This window comes from Arvicanthis niloticus, chromosome 8, assembly GCF_011762505.2.
Source record: "Arvicanthis niloticus isolate mArvNil1 chromosome 8, mArvNil1.pat.X, whole genome shotgun sequence".
Taxonomy (NCBI): Eukaryota; Metazoa; Chordata; class Mammalia; order Rodentia; family Muridae; genus Arvicanthis; species Arvicanthis niloticus.
In genome coordinates, this window is record NC_047665.1 from 13,860,411 (window position 1) to 13,878,712 (window position 18,302).

Here is an 18,302-nt window from a genome sequence, read left to right on the forward strand (position 1 = left end):
GAGCATAGTCTTTGTTTTTAATTTAATGAGAACTAAGGATTTTGTTCCCAAACTATAATGAATACATTACAAATTTATATATAAAGTAAGTTTTAAAACAAATGATATTATAGATTTGTGCTTTAGGGTTGTTGTCATTGTTGTTTTTCTTGGGGGGGGGGTCATTCAAGTTGTAGCCTTGGCTGTCTTGGAACTCACTTTACAGAACAGGCTGGCCTTGGACTCAGAGATCTACCTGCCTCTGCCTCCTGAGTGCTGGGATTAAAGATGTTTGCCTCCACCGCCTGGCTGTCCTTTGGTTTTAAATTCCATTATTTTAGTTCATAGGTTTGTGAAATACTTTTAAAAAGAAGTTTGATCCCACAATTTTGTAATAGCAAAAATTTTTACTGAATGAAATTTATATTCAATTTTGAAAAACTAAAGTAGGGAGTGTAGTGGTGAACACCTTTAATCCCAGCACCCAGGAACCATAGGCAGGTGGATTTGTTATTCCAGTCTACACAGTGAGTTCCAGGACATCCAAAGCTATTTAATGAGACCATGTCTTAAAAAAGCAAGCAAGCAAACGAACAAAAACAAAACAAAACTGAAGTGGTAGCATAGATATCATGTAAGCATCTTTAAAGACTCAAATACTTCTAATCTTAACTCTTGAGAATGAGAGACAGAGGATGAAGAGTTCGTGGCTAGCCTGGATTACATACCTCTTTCCCCCTTCCTTCCCCCCCCCCAAAAAAAATTCCTTTTATTTTTATTACTCTTTGGCACTTTAGTAGTCACAATTCTTTTTCTTAAAGCAAAACATGGATAAATATTTAAAATAGAACATGGGTACTGGAGAGATAGCTCAGCAGTGTAGAGCACTTGTTCTTGCAGAGAATTGAACACAGTTCAATAAGGAATAAGAAGTCACTAAAGAAAGTTCAACCAATGGTTGTGGCTGACCTAGAACAGAGTTCTAAATAAAAACCAAGCACAGAGATGATGGAACAGAGTTTAGAGTATGCTTGGTTGAACTGACTCTTCAGCTGAGTAATTCTGCATAGCCTAAACCCCGACCCTAAATTCTGTAAATGGTCTTTCTGGCATGGTTAATCTAAAACTAAAACTATTGTGTATGACCAGTCTCATCAACAAAGACAGAACAAAGATAATATAATCACTTCTGGGAAGATAAAGCCAAGTTCAGCCATTCTGTAGGGAAAGCCAAAGCCCTTATATACAGTTGCCTATAGAACTGTTTGAAGCTGAGGTTGTTTTTCATTTCAGAAAGAAATGTTACATTCTGGTAGAAAATTCCTTAACTTTCCCTATTAAATATGAAAGCTGCTGAATGCTTTAGAACAAACATTCTATCCTGTAAGAATTTACTCTATGACATTTGTTTAGGTAACCCTGTTGCAGTAACTTTGATGCCTTAGAGGGGCTTTATTTTTTCAAGGGTGCCTCATGAGTCTGTGCTTCTTCCACCTAATTGTTTCTCAGCAGTAGGCAACTAAAATTGTGCTAAGTGGAATTGAATTTCCAGGCTAACGTGTAGCTCAGTTCTTAGAGGCTTTGCCTAATATTCAAGAAGCCCTGAGTCCCATTGCCATCTATCATAAGACTATTGTAGTGGCACCCATATGTAACCTTAGTGCTTGTGAGGTAGACACAGAAGGATCAGAAGTTCAAGGTTGTTCACTACTTAGTGAGTTCTAAGCTAGTCAAACTATTTGAGACCATGCTCTTAAAAACAGATGCCAGGCTTACCATTAATCCCAGAATGCAGGAGACCAACACAGGCAGAGCTCTTTGAGCCAGCCTGATCTACATAGTTCTAGGCTAGTCAAGACTACATAGTGAGACCTTATCTCAAAAAAGAAAGAAAGACAGAAAGAAAGAAAGACAGAGAGAGAGAGAGAGAGAGAGAGAGAGAGAGAGAGAGAAAGGAAGGAAGGAAGAAAGAAAGAAAGGAAAGAAAGAAAGAAAGAAAGAAAGAAAGAAAGAAAGAACAATCAAAAAACAAGGGGCGTAGCAAAGAAAAAGGAAATTAAGTTGAAGAACAAAGGGGTTTCTACAAGGAGAGAAGGAGGTGGGGAGAGACAGACAGAGACAGACAAACACAGAAGATATACTAACAGAAACCATGTGGTGATTTAAATATGCATGGCCCAGGAAATGGCACTATTAGGAGGTGTGACCTTGTTGGAGTAGGTATGGCCTTGTTGGAAGAAGTGTATCACTATAAGGTGGGTTTTGAGATCTTCCTCCTAGTTCCCTGAAAGACAGTCTTCTCCTGGTTGCCTTCAGAACAAGATGTAGAACTCTCATCTCCAGTGCCATGCCTTCTTGGACACTGCCATGTTTCCCTCTATGATGATAATGGACTGAACCTCTGAACCTGTAAGCCAACCCCAGTTAAATGTCCTTTATAAGGGTTGCCTTGGTCATGGTGTCTCTTCATAGCAATGGAAACACTAACAAAACATAACAATTCAGTGAGTTGCTATTTTCTCCATCTTCAATATTATCACCTGACTTCGTAGGAAACTGTGGTTTAGAATTAGAATACTTCTCTGAGGTCTAAGCTTTGATTACCTCAGTTGCCACTTCCTCCCCGCCCTCAAGCTTATGTGATAGATATTTTGCCTGCATGTGTATCTCTGTACCACCTACAAGCTTGATACTCAAAGAGTTCAGAAGAGAGAGGGTCAGATCCCCCGGAACTGGAGTTAAAGTCATGAGCCTCTACATGGAGTTGGGAATTGAACATGGGTCTTCTGGAAGAGTAACAAGTGCTTTTAACCCCCAACCCATCTCTTCAGTTTCAAGGAGGCTCAGTTTCTATACCTACTGAACTATATTCCAATTGGCTGTAGAGTTCTTTGACCTCTGTATTGTTGATACTTTGAACCTGATAGTTCTTTGTTGTGGGCTATTGTATGAGCACTGAGTGTGTTTGTAAGTACTTTGTCTCCCTACTAGTTAGATGCAAGTAGCAGTAGCCCCCAGTTGAAAAACAAACAAATCTCCTGACACTGCTAAATGTCAGTCATGGTAGAGCCTGTCTTTAACCCTAGTGCTTGGGAGGCAGAGCCAGGCAGGTTTGTTGTTATTGTTTGTTTGTTTGTTTGTTTGATTCTAGGTTGGCCAAGGCTACATAATGAGAGCCTGTCTCCAGAATTACAAAACAAGGTCTGGAGGGATGCCTTAGTGGTTAAGAGGACTGACTGCTCTTCCAGAGGTCCTGAGTTCAATTCCCAGCAACCACATGGTGGCTCACAATCATCTGTAATGGGATCCAATGCCATACTCATATATTCATATACAATAAATAAATAGATAGATAAATAGATAGATAGATAGATAGATAGATAGACAAATAAATGTTTTTTAAAACTATTAAAAATTCTAAAGAAACTTTTAAAAAATACAAAATCAAACAAAAGCCTTTTTTAAAAACCACCTAAAAGCTAGCTATCACCTAGCTATATACTATAGCTATCAGATGGGTCAACAAGCTTCTTGCTGCTAGAGAGATGATTTAGCAGTTAAGAGTACTTAATGCTCTTCCAAGGGATCATAACATTCAACTGGAGCAGATCACAGCCCCTATAACTCCAACTCCAGGGGTCCCGCTCCCTCGTCTGACTCCCTCGGGCACTATGTGGCAGGCGCTTGGATGTTTACTCACAAATATAAGTAAAAAATAAGCTATATTTTAAAACTGCCTGTGAGAACTAGTGAGTTACTAAATACTTAAGACTTTTTAAATCCAACATTCTGAGAATTTATAGCAGGCTGCTGTCTTAAATCTCATGTGTTTACGTGAACATAGATCTCTTGTTCACATGAAAGAGATGAGAGTGTAAGTACGTTACCAACAAGGGAAGTGGGTTATGGTGCAATGGAAGGATGAGTTCATGCTTTTTTTCTAATATTTTATCTGTGATTTTATTTTTTTCTTTTAGTGTCTAATATACTCACAGCCTGAACACTTCCAGTGATGAAAGAAGTGTGCATGGTGCCATGCTATTTCTGACAGTGCTTAGTTAATTATACGAAGTACAGTTACTTCAGCTAGCATGAGATCCTTGTAGGATATTAGAGCATGAAAGAGTCTTGGGACTTCGAGCTGTTATGTTCTAATCTTGTTTCCAGCTGCTCTTTTACTTTATTTTCAAGATTTAGAAGGGAAAACATGTGTTTGGAATCAGGAAACCAGGAATTTAGTTCCAGCCATCCTTGGGGACATAGGAATTCTTTATAACACAAAAAGTCTATAGAAGAGAAGAGGATTTTTTTTTTCTGTCTTCCCTTTATGCTTTTCTCACTCCTAGAACTGATTAAATGTGTTATATGATACACATGCATCTGTATTTTAGTTTAGTAGTCATTAAGTTGAGGAGTAAGTTAAAACTGTATGCCTCAAGTAATATTTACACACAGGCTAGATATTCCCGACAACGGCATCTGAGCATATTTCTGAAGGGTCTTTTACTCTTGTTTCCTTTCTAAAAGCTAAATGTGTTTATTTTTGTTGTCTAATCTTGGAATTTTGTGATATGCATGTTTTCTTAGTGCTTACCAGCAGTTTAGCGTTTTAAGATATATTTTTTTTTCACCCACCCCTTTCCCCCGGGTTATGAGTACATGTTCATGGTTTTTTTTTCCTATTATAATTACCAAGTCAATTGATACAGGTAATTGCTGTGCTATATAAAATAAAGAAAATGCTTCATTAGTTTCTCTGAGGAAAAATGTTAAAGTTTTTATTTCTTTGTGTTTAATGAGAAATCCTTAGATTTGTTTGAATTCACTGTATCATTTCTAAGTCCTACTAATGATAAATATTTATAGACCTACATCCTCTTGGTTTTGAGCAGGAGGGACTTTGTGACACAGTTTACTTGAATGTCTTTGAAGGGAGGAACCTGAGCAAACTAAAGCTGTTCTTTATACTAGGTGGGAGGAGATTGGTTGCCCTGTAGGAAGGGAAGAAGCCTTGTGAGGAAAATGGAAGGAAGCCTGCTGTCTCAACCTGGTGGGCCATCTGGAAGTGTGATTGCTTTTGTTTGTCACCAGATATTGGACTTAAGAACCTTAATGAAACCCTTAGTGTCTTGTGTCTAATACTAACCTTTTATATGAATACAGTGCTGGAAGGGTCTCAGATGCTGGCTCCGTTCTCTGTGGTCTCTGCTATGAGAAAGCCACAGCTATCCCTGCAGTGTGTAGTACCCAGACTTTTGCTGAGGAAGTTACTCTGAGCACCTGTAGTCCATATGCCTCTATAGCCTTCCAGCAGCCTTACAAGAATTGTCTTTCTTAACAATGAGGACAGGTAAGGTTTAGAGTGGCTGAATAATCAGTCATTCAAAGTTACTCAACTTAGAAGTGAAGACTTAAAAGGTTTCATACCCATGTATCTAATACCAAATTTTTTCTTCTTTTTTTTTTTTTCAGTAGCCAAATGTATAGTTTGGGTTTTTCTTAAAGTTAAAAGTGTATTTTGTTAATTTAGAAGGAAATAATCTTCAGACTTAACAAAATTGAGAATTTTTACTTTTTAACTGTGTAAGGGTTTAATTAAATTACTTTTTTACATTAATCTATAATCTATAATCTACTTTTGCTAGTCAGTTTCTGCCACATCTCAATACCACTTCTTCCTGAAGTAGCTGCTTCACCAAGCTCAGTCCAGAAATTAGTTGTGGTATCCATGGTTACCTGGTTTATTGTTCCTGCCTCTTCAACATTTTGTTTGTTTATTTCTTGTGTTAGGGTAAGCTGTATGTGTGTGTGTGTGTGTGTGTTTTTTACTTATTTTGTTGAGCTAATTCCCATTCAGTGGAATTCTTTTTTAAAGTGTACAAATTCAATCATTTTAATATATTCAGGTTTTTATATAATAATCATCATAATAATTTTAGAAAAGAAAGAAAAAATTTTTGAGACAGGGTCTAGCCCTTGGGAGTCTCAATCGTGCTTTATATGGGAGATTTTCTTTGAACTTCAAACTTCTTACATTTACCCTCCACTTCTAAATGCTCTTACACAGCTTTGTGCCAACATACCTAGTTAGTGATCTCCTTCTTTTGAATCATGAATCATGCTGCTATGGATGGTCTTGGGCAGACTTTAGTGTGAACCTGTGTAAGTCTCTTGGACATGGACCTTTAAGCAGAAATATTGATTCATTCATACCCAACTGGAAGTTTCCAGATTGCTGTATCATTTTCTGTCGGCTCTGTGAGGGCACCAGTCTTTGTTTTCTCACCAGTATTTGTTATTTATTGTTTTTTTTTTTTTTTTGGTTGCTGCCATTGCAATAATCTTTTATTGTGGTTTTGGTTTACATTTCTTTAATGGCTCTTTTTAAATTTTAAAATGACAAGTTAGAAAAATAGTCTGATCTTGCTTATTTTTTTAAACACTCACAGTATCAAATTTTTATTCTTAATGAGTAATTGCATTTATAATCCAAGCTCGAAATATTTCAGAAGAATCAACTGTATTTTAAGGCTTGTATCACAGGGATGCCTACCTCATGTCACTAGTAGTTGACTTGGGCTTCACTCTTTTTGTCACAGTTGCTCGTTGTGATTTCTTTTCTCTCATTGCTACACCTTCACTAAATAACTTGATGTGGATGTTTAGATGAGTAGGTGGAGTTTTGTTTATGTTTATTATGCATTGTCAACTTTGCACTTGTGGGCAGGTGAGTGTTTTCTTCTGCTAATGCTAACAACCTACTTAAACTAGAAAAAAGAATAGAGGCTTCTCAGCACTCAGAAGTTTGAACAAATACCTTCAAAATTATAGTGTATATATCTGTTAATTGTACCTTGTCTGAAATTTTTTTATGTGTGTTTGGATTCTTTGTATTGGCACACCCAGATTTATATTTGTTCCCTTTTATCACAAGTTCTGTGAAGCATCAATGCTTGGTAAATAAAATAATTCATCACAACAGTTAGAATATTCACCTTAAAGCTTACTTTAAATATGGACTGAAGAACATAAGTGATGCATTCTTACACTTCTGCAGATGAGAGGAGGCTATGGCTTAGTCTTCTGCCCACTGTCACTAGCAAAGAGTGGCCTTAGGCTTGACAGCCAGGTGTGACACATCCAAGGCTCTACTCCAAGATGCATCTCATGATTCAGATAATTTGTTTGATCTGGTCCTCTGAAAGAAGAGCACTTACATTCCTGAAATTGCCTCAGGTCTTAGGATGGTAACTCAAAAAGTCAAGCATTCCATTCTGAGCGCTGAACCAGGGACACATATCTTACTAGAAATACAAGTGCAGCATACACCTTTAGTCTTATCACTCTGGAGGCAGAAGTACAGGCAGGGGATAGTTAGTTTAAGGTCAACCAAGTCTACAGAGCAAGTTTCAGGACAGATAGGACTACACAGAAAGACCCTGTCTCAAAAAAAAAAGAGAGAAAGAAAGAAAGAAAGGAAAGAAAGAAAGAAAGAAAGAAAGAAAGAAAGAAAGAAAGAAAGAAAGAGGAGAGGAAGAAAAGAAAAAAATACAAGTGTGAAAGTCACTAAAAGTGATCTTTCTTGAGTGAAAGACTACTGTTAACATTCTCCCGTTTTCTCGTGTCCCCTTCAGGTGGAGATGACAGCTGTTGTCTTCACAGTCATTGTTACTTACTTGATTATCCCTAGGAAAAAGTCTATCACTGGAAGTGGCATACTCAGAGGATTTTATGTAATTTATCTTTGTCATTGTCAAGAACATACATGTCACCACACATGTGGCCAGAGGAAACCTTGACAACCTTCAGGAGTTGGGTCTCTCTACTCAAAAACATCAGGCTTGGTAGTAAATACTTTATCTGCTGACCTGTATTGCTGGCCCTTATATGTTTTTGCATGGTACTATTTCTAAGTTTAAAGAATATACAAAACCTTTTGAGCTTAGTTTTTTTTATTCCTACTTACCATTCTATTTTATATTTATTAAGATTGTATCATTTTAGTAAGCTCTACGCCTATGAAATAAAGCCATTCTCACCAACATGTTCTAATCTTTAGACTAACACATACTTCTAGATCTATTATTATGAGCAGTTATATGTTTATATTTGTAATTAGGCTTTATGGAGTCATAAATGTGTACTTATGTAGTATCTTGCCACTCTTGCATTTCATAGTAATGAGAATTTAAGTGCTCTTCTGATACTTCTTGACCCTCAAGAGTATTGTCCTGACTGTCATGGTAGTCTTCCTCCTCCTCCTCTTGGTAGCTCCTGAAAACTTGGGTCTTCAGGTGAATTGTTTCACCATTAGTGCTCCTCTGCTCACCATAATAAATACTGTGTATACGAGGGAAGCAGAAGAAGATATATGAACTTATTGGTTCTTTCAGCTTATTTTGGTCCACACGAAGATATGTTAAATGGTGATGATGTAGTAGATCAGGAGAAGGACACATCATTGTCACATTGATGCCTGAAAAATATAAGTCAAAAGTTTATTCTGCATAGAGTAGTCATAATTCCAGATTGGGCTTTGTTATATGAGATATAATTCTATTATAAGACTTACATATGGAGTTAGATTTCATTGCTTTCAGAGTTAGGTTTAATTATATTAATTAAAATAAAGTGAAGTGAATCTTGCATTTCATATCACCAAAATAAATATGAATACATTGACTTTACTGATTATATAAGTAATATATAAGTGCTTCCTAGTAGAAGCAATCTTATTTAAAAAAAAAAAAAGAATAAAAGGAAAAAAAATACATTGCTACTACCCAGGCTCATATGTCTTCAGATGCTCTCTAGTACTGCTTGCTAGTAATAGTCAAGGTAATCAAGTTGAGTTGAAAAGACTATAAAATTAATGATACTCTGTTTCCCCAGGCCACTATCTGCCATCTCCTTAGCCAACCTCAAAGCCACCCTTTTCATCATTATGTAAAGCACAGGTTATTAAAAATTCATTCTTAACAAAGAGTCAAAATACTATTCTTTCATCATCCATGTTGTTGCATGTTCTTTTAATCTCAGCATTAGGGAGGAGGAGGCAGATGAATGTATCTATTAGTTTGAGGACAAGCCTGGTCTACATAGCAAGTTCCAGGGCATCCAGGGCTACATAGAGAAACTCTGGCTTAATATACACACCCCACCAAAAAAAAAAAAAAAAAAAAAAAAAAAAAAAAAAGACAACCAAAATACCACCCTTGTTTTTTTAAAACAAAACAATGCAGAAATTTTGCATACTTTCTATTTCATTATTTTGTAGGTATAGATGTTCCAAATTCCTTGGAATGTAGAATGCTTGCTTCAACTTATTGTGTCCAACATTGAGTTCTATAAGATTGGAAAGATTAAAGATGTCATATGGAATATCTTCCAGTTTGTTGTGTGATATTCTTAGAGCATGAAGTTTTGGGAGGTTGTCAAAATAATTGTCTGGTATAGATGAAATTGAATTATTTTCTAAAGATAAATACATAAGTGATGAAGGCAATTCAGGGGGCATTGATTCTAATCTGTTGTTACATAGGTTGAGCTGCATTAATTTTTTCATTTTGGAAAGGCTCTTTTCTTTTAACATCGAATCAGAAAGATGATTATAGCAGAGATCCAGCATAGTCACGTTGACCAGCCCATCCATGGCATTTGTTGGAAGTGTGGCGATTTCATTGTAACCCAGAAGGAGTCTTTCCAGAGATTTAGGAAGTGGAAAGGGAAATTCTTCTAAGTTATTGTGCTCTAGATGAAGTTGTTGTAGATTTGAAAGTTTAGCAAACACACCATAGTCAATATTTTGAGATTTAATTTTGTTGTGGCTAAGGTTAATTTCTTTAAGATGAGTTGCATTGATGAATGAATTTGCAGTCACAGCCTCAATGTCATTGAACTGAAGGTTGAGTTGCTGAATGTGCATTGGAATATTTGGGATAGTCTTGAGTTTCCGATTGTCACAGTACATTGATGTTGGAAAGTTAGTTGGACAGAAGCATTCCTTAGCACAACCTAAAATATTCTGATAAAAGGGAACTCCATATTCAATATTTTGATGAAATTGGAATTCTGGCTCATAATCCTCATTTGGCTCTTGGTCATAATCTTCATCCCATTGGTAAGCTTCATATTGACAGTATACTCTAACTCCAAAACAGAAGAAAAGGACATGTACTGGACTTAAAAAGCCCATGTTCTTTTCTTGTCCTATTGCAAAGAGAAAAGTGATTAATACTCAGAATAATTCTCATATAAATTGACACATAAAATCAGGTTGATGCCTAGATATAGCAAAATATTCAGGAGCATGGGCAAAGCTCCAGTGAAAATTGAATGTTTAAGTACCTGTGAAATTTAGAATAATATGTTGGATTAAACAGAAGTCAGAAATGTACTGTTCTGGACTTTTTACTAAGTAGTCATTATTTTTTATTTGTTTACTTTTAATTTTTATAGACCAGATTCCCTTGGTATCGCTTACTGGCTAGAACTTACTATGAAAACCAACCTGCCCTCAAATTACAGAAATTTCTGCCTCTGCTTCTCAAGTGCTAAGATTAGATGTGTGAAGCACAATGCTATACAGTCGTTATCTTCTGGAACTGTCAGTGGGCATATAGGGAGGGATAACAACTAGACTGTAAAAAAAAAGATTAAAGATTAAAAAAAAGAATCTCAGTTGTCTTTTTTTCTAGACTTGCTGATGTTTCTGGTGTGACATCACCCAACCACCCTCTAGTAAGTGCTTCCACTGTAGATGCTGGGCATTCTTTCCAGCCATTTCTCAATTGGTGACGTTTGCTACCTATGTTAACAGTTAAAGAACTTTGCCTATTAAACTTTTATTAAACCAAAATCTTGTTCCCTACTACTTCTGTTCCTGAAAGTCTAAGGCTAATAAGCCTGTGTATATCTTCAGATTTTCTTTTTGGAAATATTTATATTCTGCAAAGTTTCAATTTCCCTTAGATTGATATTTTCATGTTTTCTCCCCGACTCCCTCTGTTCACTGTTTTCTGCACTTTGACTCTCTCTCCCTCCTCCTTTTCTTCCTTCCATTCTTCCTTTACACGTAGATCCCAGGTTGGCCTCAAGCTTGCTATTTATTTAAGTGAAGCTGGCCTTAAACTCAAGATCCTCTTGCCTCTTCTTCCCAAGTACTTAGACTACAGGGAGCATTACCATGCCTGGCTTTGAATAATATTTTTGACTTATGGTTTGTATTATAGATATTAAAATGCCACTATCCTTGTCTCCTAGGAGTTTATGGAGGATGAGAGACATACAGTGCAGTGTAGCTGAAGGATGTTGTATTGAGTCGGGTTGTAAGGGGAAGCCTTTATAGATAATTAACAGTTCTTCCTGCTGAAACTTGAAGAAGGGTAGAGTATGTTGTAAACAAGGATTCTGAGGATCTGAGGTTCATTTCTTCCATTTAGCAGCTCTGCCTCTTGCTTTGTTAAGAAAATAAGAGTCGAGTAGCTGAACTTACGTACATGCCTAGATTCCACTTGCTTAGAAGTCAGATTGTTTGAGCATAAGAGCTGGAGACCAGTGGTACTACATACAGTAAGATACAATGTTAATATGAAATTATAGTTCAGTTATGCCTTGCCTTGTGTGCGTTCGTGCACATTTACATGTGAAATCTAGAAGACAACTTCAGACACATTCATCAGGTACATCTACCTTTTAATTTTTTTGGACAAGAGTCTCTCACTGTGTAGGCTGGCTAGCTAGCCAGTGACCCATAGGGACTGTCTATCTCTGCCACCCAGGTACTAGGATCACAAGTGTAAGCACTACATATGGTTTCGTTTTATTTTTTGACACGAGTTCTATGGAACCAACTCAGAACTCAGGTCCTCTTACTTGCAAGGTAAGTAAGGATTTTGCTGTTAAGGCTATTTCTCCAGCCCCCAGTCTTGCCTTTCTTTATCTTATCTGCTTATCTTGTATCTTGTCTTAGTATTTCTGTTTATTTCACTTAGAAGATAAACTCTCACTTTGTTTGTTTGTTTTGTTTCGAGATAGAATCTCATTGTACTACCAGGATGGTCTTCACGTCCTAAAATTCAGGCAATCTTTACTGCCTCAGCCTTCTGAGTTAGAATGGTGTGAGATATTTATGTAAAAGTTCTTAGCAAATTGAAAGCTGATATCCAGTTGAAATGAGCATTATTTAGGAAATTTTTAAGTGCTACCCCCCCAGTCCTTTTTTTTCTTCACTCTTTTTATCAGGGGTTTTTATGAGAGAACGAACAAATGTCCTAATATCACTGTGTGTTAATGAAATAATTTTATTCTTCTAGAATGCTACTCCTTTTTTTTTTTTTACCATTGATATAACTGAGAAAATAGTTAATCATTTCTCTGACAGAACTCCCTTTGTTCTTTTTCTCCCATGTTTTTGTCTGAGTTCTTTCTATGTACTCATGTCCTGGGCCTGCTAATTACCAGAGGTCATATTCTGAATTTTGAACAACCATACTCTGACCATATCTCAGTAGTACCTCCAAGCACACACAGGTCCTGCATTTCAGAGGAGTCTAATGTGATGCTGGTGCTACTGGTTTTTCATTGCCTCCATCCATCCTTCCTTACAGTCATAAGTTCCTTCTGCCTCACACAGCTAAATATGAAGAAGGAAAACTGGAACCGGGCTCACTGGGCTCATTCTCATTTCTTGGCTGTGACCTTAAGTATAGCATGGCTGCACTTCCTTCGTCCACCCCCCTTTCCCTCTGCCAAGACTACTGGGGTTTATTTGTCTCCTTTCTTTTCTCAAGGCTGTAAAACATCATTTCCTGCCATTTTTTGGGATGATTACCTTGCTTTTAAAAAAGTATTAAATAATTATTTGTATTAATGCATTGTATTTACTCTTATCTATAGGGAAGTACCAAATTGAAATGCTTCAATCTCTTTGGCAATAAGTAATGTTGTTGTGGTGCTGGTGCTGGTGGGGGTTTGTTGTTTTTGAAGACATTAACACAAAGGGTTTCTTTGTGTAGCCTTGACTGTCCGGGAAGTCACTCTATAGACCAGGCTGGCCTCAAACTCAGAGATTTGCCTGCCTCTCTAGTGCTAGGATTAAAGGTATGTGCCACCACCAATAGGCTATATTTTAAGTCTATCAAATCTAAATAATTGCATCAGTTGTTCTTTCTTTACTGTATAATTCAGGAAGGACATAGCATAGGAACTGTGCTTCAAAGAACTGTTAGAATTCCATATGAATGAGGTAAGGAGGTCTATTTCCAAATAAAGAGGTAAGTAACAGTGTAGAAGAAATATGAAGTGCCTAGAAATAATAACTGTTGAGAAAGCCAGAAACTAGGAGTCTAAATTCCTAGATTCCTAAGGAATCTGTTAATGAACTCCTGATTTAATAACGTAGTGTATTTGTGCTATGGTCTTCATCCTGCAATGTTTTTAGTAGAGACTGCTTTGGGGTAATCATTTCCTTGCTGTTGTTACTCAGCTACATACTGTACTTGTATGCGTAGCACAGCATTTTATAAATATTAATGGTTTAATTGGATTACTTAAGGTTACATTTTTAAAATTATTTTTATCTGTGAGACAATGTGCTCAGTTGTTAGAGAAACAGAAATAAAGAGAGAATGAAAACAGGGTCCCTTCTCTGTGAAGAGCAAGCCATCTAGAAAAGAGACCAACACTGCAAAATGAATCATTACTAAATGGGGGATAATTAGTGCTTCAGGGCCAGGTCTTGACCCTCGTGGAATAAACAGGTTTGAACCAGACTTTGGCACTTTAGGAGAAATGGGTTTGGAAAATCTTACACAATTTTACTCTTTTGTTGGTGACAGTTTACTTGAAAATTTTTTAGGATTTTATTATACTTGTTATAGTAATTTTTTAAAAGACTTTATTGTTTTAAGATTTATTTACTTGGCCGGGCGGTGGTGGTGCACGCCTTTAATCCCAGCACTTGGGAGGCAGAGGCAGGCGGATTTCTGAGTTCGAGGCCAGCCTGGTCTACTGAGTGAGTTCCAGGACAGCCAAAGGCTATACAGAGAAACCCTGTCTCGAAAAACCAAAAAAAAAAAAAAAAAAAAAAAAAAAAAGATTTATTTACTTAATATGCATTGATGTTTTGCCTGTGTGAAGATGCCAGAGCCCCTGGAACTGGAGTTACAACTTGTGAGCTGCCATGTGGGTACCAGGAATTGAACCCAGGTCCTCTGGAAGAGCAGCCAATGCTCTTAACCACTGAGCCATCTCTCTAGGCCTGCTATAGTAATTTTAAAAAGCGTTTTTGCTACTTAGTTTCAGTCCCAGTACAGCCACTAGAGTTAGATTCTAAGAGGCTGCCTTCCCAAAATATACACTGAGAGCCAAGAAGCAGAGCTGGTCTGTGGTACCAAGCCAGGCCACAGAGGGCTCTACAGTTTCGCTCTTGCTCATGAGCATCTACTCTGTCTTAACTTCATCATTGTGTGAAGACCATTAGCAGTCATCAACAGCAACCTTAGGTTTTAGAGTTAGGATCTGTTGCTCAGGAGTTTGAGATGTTGGAAGAAAAGGGAATCTTGATAATACTACTTGGCATCTTATCTCAGGATCAAAAACTTGTGACAAACAAAGGCCTCTGAAAAAGATCATGTTGTGTCCTTCTGGTCTTTGTAACAACTGCAGGAAGATTTCCCTGGAGAGCAGCTTTTTACTCTGAAATCCTGTTGTTTACTTGTCTTCTCTCCTCCCCTGTGATGCCTTCTTTCCCTTTAGTGATTTTACTTCATTTTACCCAATGAGTCTCTTCTTAGTCATTGCTAAGCATGTTTGGTTACCTTTCTCTCCATATTCTACAATTTATGCCCTGTTCCTTGTAATATAATTTAAAGAACATCAGAATAACTCACTGCCAATCATCTCATTTCCCAATCTCTAAGTTTTAACAAAGCCTCAATGCAATGCGCTTGTTCTAAGTGGTCGAAGGTCTGTAGAATGAGTGACTTAATAAGTCACAGGTTACATCTTGTTAGCAATGCCTTTTTCTGTTAATGTTGATTTCTATAGGCATTCACTGTGCTGGTTTCTTTAGATGATTAAAAGTTACAGAACTTGGCTATTACTTTTTGTACTTATTTCTCTATAACAATATGTTATTTCTCACTTATATTATGTTGGCTACTAGAAAAATGAGAGATGAAAGAAAAATTAAAGCAAAGCAACAAAGTAAATTTTAAGAAATTATCCATTAATATGAATTTTGCATATAATACAGTAAGAATATCATTATCATAACATTTCCCTTACTTGAAGAAAAACACTCATGTTTTTAAACAAATGTAGGTCCTAATTCAAATTAAAATGTTATAATTTACTTAGTTCTGGAAACTTAAAGGTAAAAACATCACTGCATTTCACTATTTTAAAGATGTAATTGTTTTACTGGTATGCCATAGAAGCCAGAATATAAAAATCATTTGTGCATGTGTTAATTTTTGTCTAAGACAACTTTAAATTTAGTCTTTTGCTATTAGAAAAGCGTGTCTCAGTTAAAATAATACATGCATGCATACATACATACATACCCAATTATTTAAATCTTAATTAACTTAAGAATCCTTTAATAACTAGATAAAGTTTTCATTTCTTAGGAATGATACACATGAAAACAAACATTCTAAATCAGTAATTTGCACAGCAGAAAAATTTTCAACAAAGAATTAGCAGATATTTTTGTCATTTAAAATTAAGAGCAGAAAAACAAACCCAAGAAACTAAAGAGAGTTTGATTCCTTTAACCCAAGAATCTTTCCCTTTGTCCAATTTTATTTTTTAAAAAATGAATCTAAACAAATACTGTTTGTTGAGTCATTTTAAATCAGAAATGTAAACTCACCTTACTGATCTTTTTGCTTGAATATTTTGCCTAGTCAAAAATTTAATTAATTTTTAGCCAGATTTTGCTTCTCCAGATTGTGCTTCGATGATAAGTGCAGTCTAATTTAATATTTAGTAAACCCAATACACTTTTGTAACAAAAAGAATATATTCTTTAAGAGTTGAAAGTTACTTTATCATCATACCTGTTGAGACTGCTTTAGTTTCAGGGGTTGATGAATTGGCAATCCTTTAAACTGAATCAGAAATGCCTATATTCTTTAACAGAGTTTCTTAAAAATCCACAGTAACTCTGTGTCCAGACAGGGCTGTCCTTTGAATTACTGCAGCAATTTAAGTAAATACAATCTGCTTGGAAAACACTTGGGTTGAATTAAAATTTTGTACTTCTTTTCATTATACAGAATTTTGTGGATTCAAAGTAAGATGTTTGTGCTCTTGGTCAGATTTATGTGGCTAACTTCTTTCTTTTCTCCTTAATTTTGGTTTGAGGTGTGGCAAGAATTTTCTCTAATATGAAGGGCAAACAAGACTAAATGAAACAACATGTACTGATTACTGTTTTTATTTTCGTTTTTATGCCAAAGAATTCTTCAGATTAAAGTCCACTGTGACCTGGAGCCCAGTGTCTCAGCAATTTAAGGTGGAATTCAAAATTGTATCCGGTCCCTGGGTTTACAGAGGCTTGTATTCACATCAGTGCTTCTCTTTTAGAAGCTAAGAATCAGAAATGGAAACAGACAGCATTTTATATCTAGTTTACTTTAAAAATGCAGTAGAATACATTGGTTTCACAGATTAAAGACACAACTTTCCCACTTATAAAGACTACTAGTAACTTTTAAAAGAGAAATGAATTCCCTCAGCTATGGGTACTAATGTCCTGCCTTTCCCCTCACTACACAAAATAATTTTATAGTGCACTTTGTCTTTAAGTGGAGTTGAATAAAAGCCTCTGCTGCTCAGTAACTTCTACGTTTTATTGTATGGATTTAGAAACTTTCTTCATTTGCTGAGTGAACCCTCCTTAAGAGTTGCAGCTAGCAAGCCTGCTTATTGCAAGGCTAAATTTTTGTGCTAATGTTTTCATAGTTAAACAGAGTTAGCTGTGTCTCTTGGCATCAGCTATTGAGTTTTTTGGAAGGACATTCTTTCAAGCTTGAGAAGTTCATATTTGGTTCTTCAAAACAGTGTTTTCTATTAGACTTTATAAGTAACTTTTACAGGATTTATTTTTATGTTTCAGATTTGAGAAAAGTATACAGTATTTCAACGATGCTTTGGCAGTATTGTAAACATCTAGTCTATTACTTCAGACATTGGTATGTGAAATGTGGCAGACCACACTTGGGCCAAGATTCCGTTTTGTTACCGATCTTTTCCATATGTTTCCTGTTACTGTCTTTGTTCTTAAACCTCAGGCTTTCACACTCAGGAGAAGGACAAATCTGTATGTTTTTCTCAAACATTGTTTTAGTCTCTTAATAGTTCTTTTAAAAGATTAATTTAAAATCAACCACTTAATTTTTTAAATGTAATTCTTTATTAGCTGTATGTTATGGTCTTAGAATAGTGATTCTGCTGTTTTTGTTTCTAAATTAGGTGAAAAAATATGTCACTAGATAGCTATAGCACATTTTTCTTAAAGTTTAGAAGCCAGAAGTGGTGATGCACACCTTTAATCCCAGCACTTGGATAGTAGAGGCAAGCAGATCTCTGAGTTCCAGGACAGCCTAGTCTATAGGACAACCAGACCTACACAAGGAACCCCTGTTCCCAAAACAAAAATGTTTCTAGGAAATTTAAACTAGGGTTAGTAGTATATATGACATTTTAGTTGGCAGTGAGTGAAAATGAAGGAGGGAATGGTTTGGATAGGTACAAGTTTCTGATCACTGACTTCTTAGGTGACTTTATTTTGTCAAATGAGGAGAGAAGTCAGATGAATTGGATTAAAAAATCTAAGTTACATGGTAGATTTATGATTTTATGAAACAGACACAGTATCTCAAAGCTGAACAACATACTAGTGCTGGTGAGGGAAAGCCTCCGGTTCAGCCTAATAATTATAATAGGCAATTTTCCTCATTGATTTGTTCATTGTTCATCTCCTTAAAAAAATAAGCACTTACTTTGTGTAAAACAGTTTAAAATTGAGGACTCAGCAGTGAGAATCTTATTGTCATAGAGGAGATAAATAGAAAATAAGTTTATTGAGTGGTCAGAGTACATCGGAGAAGAAATCAAGGTAAAGATAAAGATAAGTCAGGTAGAGAAGTGCAGACAGGCAGCCCTGCTCCTGCTGTCTGTGAGCTGGGGTAGAACAATGAAGTTACCTTACGGTGTGTGGTGGGACACAAGCACTGCGCTGATGAAATGGAATGTTAAAGGTAAGCAAGGGAAAACCAATGCGAGTGGTTGATGGATTAGAGTGTGGCACAACA

The 18,302-nt window shown here is 36.3% G+C and overlaps 2 protein-coding genes across 3 annotated transcripts in view; one reads left to right on the forward strand and one right to left on the reverse strand.

Annotated features, from left to right (window-relative positions):
• Positions 1-18,302, forward strand: part of Cenpp (centromere protein P) — a 176,937-nt gene that overhangs the window by 43,964 nt on the left and 114,671 nt on the right. The gene's annotated exons all lie outside the window — the stretch shown is intronic.
• On the reverse strand, positions 6,962-16,365 carry Omd (osteomodulin). Of its 2 annotated transcripts, none has more exons than XM_034510784.2 (3): positions 16,044-16,365; positions 9,235-10,188; positions 6,962-8,455 (listed from the first exon to the last, which is right to left on the reverse strand). In XM_034510784.2, the coding sequence occupies exons 2-3, from the start codon at positions 10,172-10,174 to the stop codon at positions 8,124-8,126; spliced, it is 1,272 nt and encodes a 423-aa protein (XP_034366675.1). In that variant the 5' UTR covers positions 10,175-10,188; positions 16,044-16,365; the 3' UTR covers positions 6,962-8,123. The 2 variants fall into 2 exon arrangements, with proteins under 2 accessions (XP_034366675.1, XP_034366676.1); XM_034510785.2 differs by lacking the exon at positions 16,044-16,365 and adding an exon at positions 15,857-16,037.

Coding starts and splice junctions, on each gene's coding strand:
- Omd (XM_034510784.2), bottom strand. CDS start 10,174: ATGGGCTTTTTAAGTCCAGTACATGTCCTTTTCTTCTGTTTTGGAGTT. Junction 8,456..9,234: donor ACAAAATAATGAAATAGAAA/GTATGCAAAATT, acceptor TATATTTTTCAG/GCATCAATGTGACAATGATG.